We start from the raw sequence: 14,478 nt of genomic DNA, 5'->3' as shown, positions 1-14,478 counted from the left end.
TCTCCAGGCTCAGACTACTTTGTAAATGAAATCACTACAGCCATCCCATGACAGAAGAGGATCCATTGCCATGTCTTATGAGGCAGACGTCTTCAGTATGGTCCAGGGTCCAATGCAGGGCAGTTTCAGTACCACAGACTGAGCAGGATGCAGCTCTAGGGCCAGCTCCATTGTGCAGAAAAGGTTTCTTACCCACTACAAGTGTTTCTAGTGGCATGCAAAACATCAACTCCATAGTACTGGGTTGTCTTCTCTTAATGGGTAATTGAAAGGCAATGAAATCAATCAAGAAAATAACAGTTTTCAATACATATGGAGCCAACTGTGATATCTACACACGTGCAAAACTATACCGATTTGTGGTAGTGAAAAGTAATAGATGGTTGTATGGGCTGCCTATAACCTACATTAATTGTGGTTTGAGTAACAGCAGCAATTTGGATACAGTGCAAGGAGGAAAACATGCCTCCTAATTCTTTAAAGATAATATCTATTAAAATAATTTTGTTTACATTCAAAAATCACTAGAATGTAGTGGTCAAAAGCTGTATAAAATCAATAACTAACATACATACTATGATGTTTAGTAAAAGAACACCTGGGCTTTCAGGTCTCTGCTTTACCAATATTTTCTTCTGTATACAGGGAAGTCATTTAAGCCCTGGATCATTTTTGATGCAGCTCCAGAAGTGATAGATGGAAGCGACTAAGCTCAGTGTCTTTTGTCCTCTCTTGAAGAGAGGCTTCAGATGTCCTGTACAAATGCAAGATCTTTTATCATGCAACAAGTCAACATAGAAGAGATGAGTTTTACTCATTGGGAAATAGATTGTCTTAGAAATGAATTCAGATACGTCAACATGAAATACAGCAAATGAAAATTGCTGATTAATGGTTGCCATTCTCTTACTTCTCTAAATGACAGTAATGCATTTGAGATGCCATTTATGCCCATAACTTCAGAAAGAATATGGTACACTACTTTGGATGTCACAGTGTCTTTCCAGGAAAGACTAATTTCAAAGATTACAGACCTCAGTTACTTGGCTGCTTTTAGAACATCCTTATCTAGGGCTAGGTTACATAGGGAAGATGGCAGAGACGGTCTGAAGGCATTCAACCAAGCAGCTGGGCCTTTTCCAGCACTGGGCTATGATTTCATGGAAATACACTTAGGGATAAGGACCTTTGTATCTAGTACAGAATAGAGGTTTCTTTACAGCTGTGGTTTGTGGCAACACCACCCCCCCCTACCCCACCCCCCGTTATTGGTTTCCCACATCCTTCAGACTTAGTGAACAGCTTTCAGGCAGAAACTCTGTCCCCTGTGGTATATGCTGGTGCTGTTGAATTATACCAAGGAATACCAATCTTTCAAGCGGTATCTTCTGAGGACAAAGATTTATTTCTCCCCCTTTCAGGGGGGTAGTGGTCTTTGTGCAGGGTGATATTCTTTGTCTCTCATTCCACTTAGTTGGCTAGGCAAGATGATACCTCATTGCTGTCCACAGAGATCAATGCAAGAAATAATTACATGTAGGGGTTATGCATGTTGCCGAAAGCAAAGGTGACCTCCTTTTCTAGTCTGCCAACACTCAGACATTTCTCACTAGTTATTTACAGATATTCATTCATCACATACAGAAATCAGCATGAGGCATTATAATAATGTATCATGGCCAGTGCATGTACATCACTTGATGAAAGAAGCCAGCTGGGTCATATCAAACCAGAGATTTCCTGACATTCTTCAGGAAGGAATTCTTTTTTCTCCTGAAGTTACTATCCTCTTCAGGAAGCAGACAAAACAAAGATTTGCTGTGCAACCAGGGGCAAATCTTAGATTTGTGCAATGCACGTAGTGCAACGACAGGGGAATGTCTTGGCAATGATGTTCTGGTCCTTTCTTGAAACTAAAATTTATGGTCTTTTGAAGTGCTGAAACCCTCTTGCAGGTAGACTAGATGCTTGGGAGTTCTCCACTGTTTTCAAGGATTTGTAAGAAACTCCACTTGTGGGGGATAGCAGCAGCAGACAGTCTGACTCACAACAAGAGTCTCTGGAAGACATCCAGCTTGCAACAAGCTGCCTTGCATGACACAATTTGATATCTGCCCCCTCAAAGGACACTTGCTACAGAAATCTCCAACTATATTTTAGGATCTGAAGATCTCATTTGGATACTACCATGCTAAGTGCTCTATTGTGCTAATCTGAAGAACTGGAAACAAACAAACAGAACAAACAACAAAGAGAAACAAAATAAAGGAGATGGCAATAAAATCTCAGGGAAGTATCGTGTGGCAGCAGTTAAAATGTGCTGACTACACATTTTAAAATGTCTTTCATTTTTTATCAATTTCACCTGCTCTCAGCCAAGCCATCATTCAAAAGACCAAAGAAAATTGCAGAGCCACAATTTGGCAGGAAGAGCCACCAATCTTTATTCTTAGATATTTTTCATGAGAGATTTTCAGTAGACATATGGAGACATGAGTTTTGTAGGTCTGTGGATAAGAAAAAAAAATTCGTAGCTGATATCATAGACAAAATGTATTCCACAATAAATTTCTGGAATTAGAAATGGTGGCGAAAACACACTTTCAGGAGGGAAGACAACCCCAGTTTGAATGGAGGAAGCATCATGCAACTGAAAGCATAAGTACTGTAACTAGTGGCACTAATGGGATGCCTACAACTTCATTTGCCCTCCCAGTAGATTCACAGCTGTCCATCTGCACACTTTGAAGAATGGCACAGACTTCCTAGATGTATTAAATATATCTGACACAGCATGAACTTTCCAGAAGGTCATATAAATAAGGCAAAACCACTTGAAAAACATGAGGTGAATCCTATATAGTAACTGCTGGAAACAGTGGGGAAAAATCTCTTGCCATTTTTCTTCCCCAATCTCAGAAAAAACAAGTTTTATAGTAGAATGAAGGAGTGATAACAGTCAAATATTTGGACTTGGCAGTAGAGGAACTTTTCAAAGATCCCTTTCTGACTTTTGACATGATATTACTCAAGACATAGGGATTAGATCAATAACCCTGCAACATTTTTTTTAGTAGATTTTATGACTTTTGAACATAACTACACTGAGTACAGTAACTTGTCTCCTCTTAGTCTGGGGGAAGGAGACTACACTTTACCATTCCTATAACTATGGTGAAATGAGATTTTCTAAAATACTCTTGCAGGGACACCAAATTAAACTAATGTTCTGGGGTTGCCTTCTGTTGCACATCCCAGAACACCAGTAGGCAAAAGGCCAAATACAATGCTGAAATTGCTTTTAAAGGTAACAGCACCTCTTCCACCTGCCCCAAACAAATGATAAAAATTCTGGTAATAAAAGATATATTTTTAACAGCCCCCAAATTCTTAACAATTGCATCAATTTTGGTTTTTTAAGGCCAATTCAATTTTTTTGTTTGATAGGTCAGATAAAGAAGCTACTCCTTTTCAAAGAACATAAGATTTCTCAAGCTCATTGTGTGCACTGTAGGCGCGGACTTGAAGAGGCCCTGTTAAGTATACTCTTCTCCCTAGGGAACCACTATGATTCACTGAATACCACTGGCAAAGCCTTCACACCAGGGTCTCCACAGTGATCAGTGATTCTTTCCTTTAAATTGGAAACAGCAGTGAAAACTCTTTTTCAATGAGGGCCAGTAAAATCCTTTTTTGGTAAGGTAACAGACAGAGCAGACTCCTCAGGGCAGACTTGGTGTTTTGTTTGTCACCTTTAGTTCAGTGGAGTTTGTCCTCTGTGTTAAAACTGCATGGAGGGGCACAGAATCCAACAATTTTGAAGATCAGCTTGCATTTCCTAACTGCTTATCTCTAAGGCAGCAGGGAAACTTAATCTCATTCTTTGGAAAAGGACAGTAGGGTTCTAAAATGGGAAGAAAGCAGTTACCAGGTACAGTAGTTCTTTAAGATGTGCTGTGGTTGTGCACATTCACCCTGAAGGTGCTCTGCACCGAAGCACTTTGGAAGGCAAAGATGGCGAGAAGTGAAATGTGTATGAATAAGGTAACTTAAGAGCTTCAGCTAGTGGTAGGTATTTTCTTTTCCATGTTTAAGCAATTAACCGTTTACAAACATCATATTATGAATTGCTTCCATAGAGCAACCTACTTTCCCCCAAAATCACAACTATCTAGAGGTGGATCTTGGTGTCCTTTATGCTCTTTTAAGAGCTTCATCATTCTGAAAGCCTCTGCAATATATAGTGCCCACCCAGGCGAAGGTGTAGACAAGCTGCATGTGACAAATTGGCAGATGTCAGCAGTGGAGACTTTTCTTAGAAAACCCAGACTGAATTCTGGTGGAACATGCCGCTGTCCTGGAAGGCAGCTTTGCCTTGGCTGTTCTAGTAGGCTGTACTGCAACTGTCAAAATAAAACATTCATACAAAGTCAGACTACAAGACCATCTAGCCCACCCCTCGTTTCTGACAGTGGTCGACAGCACATGCTTGATAGACAAGCTAAAAATTGCAAAAGCCCATTGTGATACTTCCCCAGAATAGTCACTTAAAAGGTCTTAGAAACTTCCTGCTTGTTTTTTAGTTTTAATATTTAATATGCCCTAATAGATCACTTTTTCATGGACTTGTCTACTTGTCTTTTCAAACCACAAACACTTTTTTGTATCCACAACATCTTGTGACAAGGAGTTCCATGGGTGAATTACACACTGTGAAAAAAAAAAAATCGCACGCACTCCCCCCCCGTTTTTTTTTTTCTTCTTTTAATTTGTTATCTGCTAATTTCATTTGATGCTCCTACTTCTTCTAGTGGGCAAGGCTGTCAACAATTACTCCTTTTTCACCTTCTCCCTTACACTCCTCTTTGACCATCTCTTTTCCAGTTAACCACTTTCTGTATGAAGAGAACTATGAATGTTAAGTTTAGTGCTCTTGGTATAGCCAATCTCAAGGACTGTTTGACTGATCTGATTCTGCAAAGATAAAATAAGGTCCCCCTGATGTTTGGCATAAACAAGGATGTCTTAGCTCTAGAAACAAGAGGTTCTAGAAAGAAGAAAAGGAAGTCAAGTCCCAGGTTTAAGTAAAGCTCAGAAGCTTCCTTCTGAAGAAACTCATGACAGATCCACAGGAATAATGTGTTCAGAAAGGAAATAGTACAAAGAGGATCAATCAGCCAGTTACTTTCTGCAACCAAAAAAAATCCAACTATTTTAACACCTGCAAATAACCCATCCAGATTCAAACAGTGAGCCCAAGATTAATATGAGCAGCAAATGCAGGACTGACTGAGGAAAAAAAAGTCCTTGGCAGTTTGATCAAGTAAACCTTAACAAAAATAAGTCAGGAGCCAGGCTAATTTTGTTTCCAGCAAATAATCCAAAATGACTGGAACTGTTGTATTAGTACAAGGTACAGGCCTGAAAAAAATGCAAGCTGAGAATCCAGTCTGTTCTGTCAACTCACCTATAAGTCGATGATCTCCTTCACAGGTAAAGAAGAGGAATGGTCCAGCACTGCCAGCCATTCAACTCCATGCACACGGAGACCATCCATATTCCGGTATGAGGAAGAGGCACAGCATTGAGATTCCTACTAGTAAACAAAGGTCTTGATAACAAAACCTCCTGCCATAGCGTGGAACCAGTATCAGAGATATGTATGTTGACCTTCCAGGCATCATAATGAGGAGCATTTCCAACAAACCATGATTGTCCAAGAGCATATCTAGTCTTGAGAACTGAAATTTCTGTATGTCTCGTTGGCACCCAAGACTAAATGGTCTATCTAGTGCCACCTCCCACTGATGGCACTCACACGACTTGTGAGGCTGTTTTAAAGGCCAAGATGAACCATGTAAAAGTGAAGTTAATACTTCACATACTGAGTACAAGTCAGCTGCTTCTAGAGAGGAGAGAATCTAATATCCCTCCCTTAATTTTTATGTTATGGTATGGTCATCACCTAAACACAGCACAAAATGCTTGTATGAACTCTGCATTACCTCAGCCTCCAGGACTCTGATGTGGACCTTACTCTTTTCAAGACTAACAAGCCTGATTCTCTGTCATTGGAACAGGCTCCTTAACTTAGAAGTTACATCACAGAGTAGGAGAGAAGATGAGGACCCCTTGGTTACATTATCCAGTCTCACAACTGAAGTAGATGCTGAATGACTGTTGGGGCTTTCTATTAGTAATTTTTCTTTTCTCACAGTAAACAAAGGCGCTTTCAATGAAACTCACTGATGAATACAGGGAAGTAAATGTCATAAAAGCAGAGACAAACTAATCCCCACTTGAGGAGCACGTATATAATTGTACTCCCCTCATGTGCAACTATTATAAATCCAAAATGGTTTGCTATCCTCCATTCCTCCCTTGTACTAGAAAACACTTCCTGTAAAATGCCTTCTCTCCAAGCTGTGTGGGAAACAGTTCTATTCTCCCCACTGAATCTCTTAACTGAAGCAGTCTCTGAGAGGTTTTTGAAAAGGGACGGACGTGGAGGTAGCAGAGCTGTAAAGAGACAAAATACATATGTTATCCTTCAGTACACAGTATCCACCACGCACAAACACATACATGGACTCCAGGCTGAGGCATACAGGGTGATGGCAAAAACAAGAGGCTAGAATCGCAGGATTTGTTCCTGATTCTCTATTGCACATGCTCCCAAGGTAACAGCATTTGTGGTCAGAGTTGGGATCAGCAGAAGCCCAAGGCAAAGGAATACTGCTATTTCGTTTGATGCTCAGGCTGCCCTAATAGATCCTGAGGCTGAACAGTAGTTCAAGGTCTAGGTGTTTGGCTTCAGGTAAAGGACCAGTCTTGATATCCCTGGGGTTTTTTTTTTTATTTGTTGGAAGCAGAAGAAAAATTTTCCAGAAACAAAAGATGCAGGACTTCACTGCTCCTGAAGCTGACAAAATTCATGCCTTTGAAATGAGGGTCTTAGACTGCAATGTGCATTTCTCTGAATATTTCAAAAATCTTAGAGACAAGATGTCTGATACACTGCTACTAAGTCATCACAGTTACAGATGTGCTGTGGCTACATCTAACGTGCAATGCAAAGAAGTTCAGAAAACATGCTGGCTATAACTGAATACAAGTCATGTTCCCAAAATGAGTGGGTGGGAGACTGGCAAACATGACACAACAATTAACCTATGTTCATAATAAGCCAGCACTAACTGGTAATTTGCCGAAGATGTAAGAATGCTGCCAATGATCCTCTGAAGACAATCACCTCTCCTGGGCTAACTGTGCATTTAAATCTCTATCCTCCAAACCTCTCTTATAGTTTTCAGTGGTGGCTGTGACAACGTGAATGAAGAAACTAAAGAGAATAAAAACAGAGATGAGAATTCCACAAGGATGTATATCCTATAGCAACTTGATCCTGCACATGAAACCCAGTGGAATAAGGATAACTCAGATCCCCTGGGAGGAAGAAAGGAATGGAATCCATTATTTACTGAAGCCAAATCTTATAGGGAAATAGCCCCTCCGACAGTTCTGGAACAGAGCTGGAGGCTATAACCAATACCACACATAAGCAGATTAGGCTATGAGAAGACAGACCCAAGGTCTTGAAGCCCGCAGCTGCTGAGGATGTGCAGAAGTTTGAAGTAACAACTTCTGCAACTAAATTTTCACTAATCATGAGCCAACAACTTGATGCACCAGTAGGAACATGTCTTGGAGATCCATGGGTGGAATTCAGTGATTACAGACAGAAGGGACATGATCTGAAAGTAATTTCACAAGATTTTACAAATCTCTTGGTCACTGATGATATATGATGCCAGCACAGGCAACAGACATATGATATGGAGATTCTTGAAGAACACAGCTGAAAAACGCAGAGAAAGTGAACATGATCATGACTGTCTAGGAAATGAAATATAAGCCAATGAAGTAAGAAAGGGAACAGCTACATCAGAGAACCACATTTTGGACAAATGAAGTATTCAATGTCTGTCGTATGTGTAAGTGGAACAAAAATAGAAAAATGCACGTTCTGTCCTATGGATTCATGCCTGGAGCAAGCGATAGCGCAACCAACGGGGTATGAACATAATTATTTCATCTTCTCACAATTTATCTGGTCTTGAATGACAGAAAATATGCACAATTCAAGAGTGAACATGAACACAATCATTTCCAGAGAAAACACTTTCCCCCTCTGACACTGTTTCTTCTATCAGCCATTTGGGTTGATCATTATCTACTTGCCAACACACGAGAATGATCTCTTAACACTGACTATACAGGTTAGAAATGACAGGGGAGCTGTGGAATAAGAAAACAGATCAAACAGGCTGTTAGAATCCAATCTCTGAGGGCTCCAATACAGACAACAGGAGATTTTGTACCATTTGAGAATTACAATCATAACACTTGCTATTTTACAAGGCAGAAGTTGCAAAATACTGAGTTTTCCTTTAACCTGGCACCAACAAAGAGCCAGAGCTAAAGCTGCTTCCTGTTCATTTTAAGGATGTGTGGATTTTCTCTCCAATACATTTTCCAGATGCTGATGATGTTTTCTAACACAAGCAAATTAATTTTCATAGCGGTAGGCAAATTTTAACTGGAGTGCTTCATCAAGCCACTATTGCAACTGATAGGAGCCACCTGGGCCCTAGGGTTCAAGCTTCAGTCTGAAAACATCAGCCAAAAAGTTTATAAAGCCTAAACAAACAGAAATCAAAATACAAAAATAAGCCACACAGAACATAAGCATCCAACAGTAAAACATAAAGATGGATTTTAAATCCTGTCCAATACAATGACAGCAAATATTTTGGGGGTGTGAATTCACAACCGAAATTATAACCAAAAAAACCAGATTAAATTACTTTATTCAAACCAATAATTTCTATGGCTCTGTGCCAAAATTCAAGATGGCAACCAACACGAATGTCTCCAGTCATATGTTCCAATATTTTTCTCTGTGATGGTTGCCATGTAATGACAGCAGAGAATCTTAGCTGTTACCAGACTGGGACAGACTGAAATGGCTAGGCAAATGAGACTTTATGTTCAAATTTGGACCTTAGGAACAATACAGACAGCTGGAGGACCTGCGTCTTCTAGAAAGATCTCACAGTTAGTGATCAGGAAGAGGTGGGAGGAAGGGACCCCAAGACTCAGCAGCAGAAGCTCTCAGAGGCAATCATTCACCTCAGCTTGCAGGTGTATTGCCAGCTTCCACAGATGTTCATGTACTCTCCTCAGTGGGTTGTCCTCTAACCAGGGCCTCCTTTTCACTCTTTCCTGGGTGTTACGGGAGCATGGTGGTATGAAGTCACTGCTGCTTTTTTCCTTTGTCCTATACTTGAAGCATCAGCCTGGATTCCTCACCTGGTGTTCAGTGTCGGTCCTTCTCTGCGAGCAGAGGCTGGAAAAAACACAATGCAAAGATTTTGAGTAATCACAGCAGACTGTTTTGTGGGAAAAAGTGCTGCACTGCTCTGCAAATCTCAGCCATCACGAGAAATCCGGATCTCTCTATCACATACCCTCTCTCTACAGTAACAGATGAGATCACAGATCAGTATGAAAAAACCTAACTTAATAAGCTACTGTGTGAAAAAGTACTCCTGGTATTCCTCTCAAGCCCCAGAATACCTTCTTCACTCTTCACCTCTGAGTGATCTGACTCATCTCTTTACATGCTCCTCCAGTAGCTCTAAATCCTTGTCCCATATCAGTATGCTTTGTCTCTTTCTTTGTGTCTTTTACTCATTCACTTGCATGGGATTCTACTTCCCCACTCCAAAAGATGCTGAGGACCTTGGTGCAGGAGAGATGGGGGTGTGAAAAGTTTGATCTTTAAAAGAAACAAAATGGGGATAATGGGAAGAAAAAATTTTTTCCTTATTACAAAGATATGATTTTAATTGTACATACTGCGACATTTTCCTACTTAGGCATGTTATGGGAAAAAGTCAATGTCATCTTCACTTCTTTTACTTAAAAATCCTCAGACAGTCCTTTAAAAAGAAAAATCCAAAACGCTTAGAAATGTACTAAGTTTATTTTGGACAGTTTGCATTTTACAGCTAAGGTAGTAGGTAAAGCTTGTCCTGTGTATTTAGCACATCAGCTTGCTCCTAAATGTGAGTGACAGTTGTTGAGAGCTGTTTATTAAAAATATTGCTATATTTTTAAAAATATGCTCTCCTTGAAAGCCCAGCATAGAGCCAAATGTCACACAGCACAGAGGATCTGGAAGGTTGTTTAGAAAGCAGGATTGTCAGCTATGTCACTGCACAGAAAGTTTGGAACCTGAATTAGGAACCAAACTGTCAACAATGTGTATTAAGATAGGATACCAGTCCAGAATACCATCCCTTGGCAATGTGCTGAAATTAAGGAAAACAAAGGCACATGAGAGAGGCAGCCAACTTCAACCTCATCTTCCTGTTTTGAAGAGACCTTTCAGCCTTCCTTTTCCTACAGAAATGCACAGTACAGTTTGTCTTTCCTCACAAACTGAATTAAAATCACTTTGTGTGAGCTCCTTTTGTACGGCTACCTTGAGAACTGAACACAGAGAGGGGCATTCCTATGTCTACAAGTAAATACGTAGGTTCCTACCATGAGTGCAGCTGAAGGCCAATTCAATCATTTAATAAATATTAATGTATATAATTCTATGAAGTTTTATCATTTCAAAGCTACTGGTGAGCATTCCACCTCCTTCTGGTTGAGTAGGGGGAACAGAAAAAAAACTCATTTCTGACAGCAGCCACCAAACATTAAGGGTTGATTATCCCTAGTGACAAGAGTCATTGCAGTGAATCACCACATACATCAGAATGAATCTCCTTTATTCTCTGCCTACCAGGAGGTGTTAAAGTATCTGCCTGTATGTCTGTCCACATGTTTACATACTATTATGTCACCCATGACTGCACCTCAAAAACTTTAACGCTTTTGTACTTAGAACAGTTACATAGGGAGAAGAAAAGGATTACCTCAATTTTATGGGTATGATTCTGAGTCACAAGGAAATCACAGGAGTTGTGTAAAGTCATTTACAGGATACCTGCACACTAAAATTCAGTGCCATATAGACTTTCCCAACACAGATGTACACACCCTTGGTCAGACACCAGCACCTTATCTACTCTGCTTGTAAGCTGCAGGAATGAGACAGAGCAGAGCACTAGGCTAGGTGACAGTACTGGGTCAGGGACCCATGCTAACATTTTTTAGAGCTAGTTTGGGCTGTTTCGTCATACCCACAGCAAGTCTCTGGCAGAACTGAGAAGCATGTCGAAGCCTCCTCAATCTAGTGTTGGAAAGAGGAACTTCCTTTCTCCCTGAAAAGCTCTGATAATCCTAGAAATTCAGATTTTTTTATCCCAGAGCAGAGGGAATTTCTAATCCTACAGTGATGCCCAGCATTCTCTTGATAATATATAGTGCAACTAAGAAAGGCAATAAATAGATGGGGTTTATTTATATCCATGGGTGACTGACACTAGCAAGCCAGGACAGCTGACAACAGAAGGACAGCCTTCCCTCCCCCATCTTTTGGGCACAATTTCAAGTTGGCTTGCTGGACTGGGCAGGCAAGGGAAAGCAGCAGTTCCAAGTCATGAAAATTTACTTGGAGGGGTGCATGACACAAACAGTACACACAACTGTATTCAAGTGAAGTCTCCCTGCATGAAAAGAGCAATGAGCAGCCTCATTAACAAGTGGAGAAATTGTAGTGGAAGCCAGCATGAGCCCTCCTGCTCCCCATGTTACAGAGAAGACACCAGGTGGGCTCCTCACCCTGACTGCTAATGCCCTTCTGTACTAGAGCCTTCGTTCTGATTTCTCTTATTCAGCTCCCTACTCCCTGGTTTGTTGTGGCTCTCTCTTCTCTGGCTCTTCCCCACATTTCATTTCATAACTTCAGACTCTCCTTTTACTCTATTCACACACATTTTGGCTTCTATTTTTAGTCTCAATAAAATAATGCCAGATTAAAACAAAATCCAATTTGGATGGGCAAAGTCATCCTCTCTATAGGTAGCTTAATGCCAAAGGGCCAGATGTGAGATAGAAGTAGCCAAGATATTATATAACCTCTCCCCAGTCTTTGCACACCTGATCTTGAATGACATTTCCAACACAGCAAGGAAATACAGGCAGTTCGCCATCACCTAACTACTGAGAACAAGCAATGCTCAGCCTTCAGTCAGGCAAAAATGCCAACTGCCTGAAGTCATTACTTATCCTGCTTCGGAGTTTTCTTTGAGTCTGTCAGAAGTGAAGGCTCCTAAAATTCAAGCTGGGTTCTAGTTCTTAAACAGGGAAGCCAATTCCTAGAGACTGTCCTTTCCTTTTTCTCCTGCTTTCCGAGTGGTCCTGAGACTTGGAATGTCCTTTCAGTGGCATAAGACCAGTAGCAACAGGAAAAAGCTCCTTCCTTTCATAAAAAAAAAGGCAAAAGGTTAACTAAAGGTGTGAGAGGCAGGCTGCTCTCACAAGTTAAGGAATAAATGTAATTTCTGATCATTAGAAGTGAACACTGACCCTCAGCTCTAGCTGAGAAGTAATGACTGAGTTGGACATTATCTCCTTAACATCACCTGAGAAGGGCCTGGAATGCTGCTTTTGGCAGAGCTTTACACTCTGCTGCGATTTAATGAGACTTAGTAACTGGATAAACTGGAACATAGTCATACCATGTTGATAATTTGTATCTATTTTAAAGGTATCCGTTAGAGACATCAATATTTGCTCATTGCTAGTCATAAGGTAATGGTTCCGTGCTCCTTCAAAGAGTACCAAGAAATAGGGTGAGGAGAAGGTCTTTCTCTACCCTTCTTTCCCTTCTGGTCCATCTGGTACTACAGGCTTGTCTGTCATTATCTGACCTGGGACAGATGTAAAAACTATAGCAGGGAGAGAAATTATCTTTTCCCACTTCCTGTTTGCCCTCTTTATGAAACTGTGGAAGTCAGCAGGGGAGAGAGAGAGAAGATCCAAGATGTTTTTGTGATGCATGAAAAAACAATAGCTTTAGGAAGACAATTCTAAGAACGAATGTGAAACCAAATATCTTCCATTGTAACTGATTCTTTGCCCTCCCAAAAAGGGAGGCACAATAGCAGGATTCACCTCAAGCTCCACCGCTTTCCAAAATACGATAAAAAGGACTGATTCCATTTTTCAATAATCCTTTCCCTGCACAGAGACAGCACTACAGAGAGAGATGCTGACAGAATGTTATTACTGCTGTTGACAAAGGCTGTATGCAGGGTGAGAGGATGCACTAGAAAAGTTTGATGCAAGGTGCTGGATATCACACTGCTGTTCCCTTTCAGTGACCCACTCAGAGCTTCTCAGCAGACAGGTGGCTCTGGAAGGATTTATGTGGAAGAGCTCATCATTACTCCATTCCTGGACTAGGATAAGCAATGAGGTGACATCAAAAGTTGCTCTTTTGTGTTATAAGATATCTTGTGCCTGAGTAGCCAAAGTAGTCTGAGGTAGAGGTTACTTGAGGTGCCCGTTTGAAGGTCACCTTTCAAAGTCAAGACCACTTGTGCAGTCAGTCACAGCAACAAGAGAGAACCAGGAGGGTGGCAAATGAAGACTGGAATTAACAGGATTAGTGGGAGGGAGGAGGCGTACCAGCAATGTGCTGTGCAGAAACCTGAGTGATTTCTTTTCCCAGCTGCTCCTGATGAAGGATTTCGACAGTGTGGTGAGACCAGCTGAAATCATAGCCAAGGTTCCTCTTGGGAATGTGGTAACAACACAAAAATAAATACATTGGTGTTCAACAATCTACTGCCTTCCAAGGCTGCAGGGGAGCCTGGCAGAAGCTGGGGAAGCCTGGACAAAGCTGGGCAGCTGAGAATTCCACCCTACTGTAGCAAATGGCTGGGAGTCTGACACAGGCAACAGTACATATCCCATCCCATCCCATCCCCACCCTTTACTCTCCAAGACAGTTGAAAGACAGTGGCTGATAAAAGAATCTCCCAATCCCAGGTATTTTCTTTGTTTAGACCTGGCAAACAATACAAAGTGATTGTATGCATCTTGTTTAAATGCCTGTTGGGTTTACTTGCCTTTTTTTTTTTTCTTTTGCTGGTGCAGGACAATTTTGAAGCTTGTACTTTTGCATACCTGCTAAAAGAACCTCTTCTTTCCTTAAACTTACATAAAAGAAGCTGCATTTCTGGAATAATGTTAATTCAAGCAGTGGGTAGACAACAGCCAGTCACAACTTAGCGCCTCCAACATTAACTCTTAATTTCAGGTCTCCAGTAGCAAGACATACATGACCTTCTTACGAAGGACCATACAATAATCTTGGATATAAAAACTTTAGAAATACGCAATTCCACCTGTAGATTTCCTGTAAAATGAAAAAAAAATGGAGTGTGCTAGATGCAGAGAAGAGTAAGTGCAAAAGAGTGCTCCTTACTATCACTAGTTTGCAAGCAGGCCCCA

General features: G+C 40.9%; 1 protein-coding gene across 5 annotated transcripts in view; it reads right to left on the bottom strand.

The window, feature by feature from the left end:
• Positions 1 to 1,382: 1,382 nt before the first annotated feature.
• TTLL5 (tubulin tyrosine ligase like 5) overlaps positions 1,383 to 14,478 on the bottom strand; it is a 147,618-nt gene continuing 134,522 nt past the window's right edge. For all 5 annotated transcript variants that reach the window (XM_052782769.1, XM_052782768.1, XM_052782771.1 and 2 more), the window contains one exon: positions 1,383 to 9,409. In XM_052782769.1, the coding sequence (XP_052638729.1) occupies positions 9,369 to 9,409 (41 nt within the window). In that variant the 3' untranslated portion in view covers positions 1,383 to 9,368. The remainder of the gene's footprint in view (positions 9,410 to 14,478) is intronic.

Source organism: Harpia harpyja, chromosome 3 (assembly GCF_026419915.1).
Source record: "Harpia harpyja isolate bHarHar1 chromosome 3, bHarHar1 primary haplotype, whole genome shotgun sequence".
Classification (NCBI taxonomy): Eukaryota; Metazoa; Chordata; class Aves; order Accipitriformes; family Accipitridae; genus Harpia; species Harpia harpyja.
Note: the sequence above shows the minus strand (reverse complement) of the source record. Positions and strands in the feature narration are given on the sequence as shown.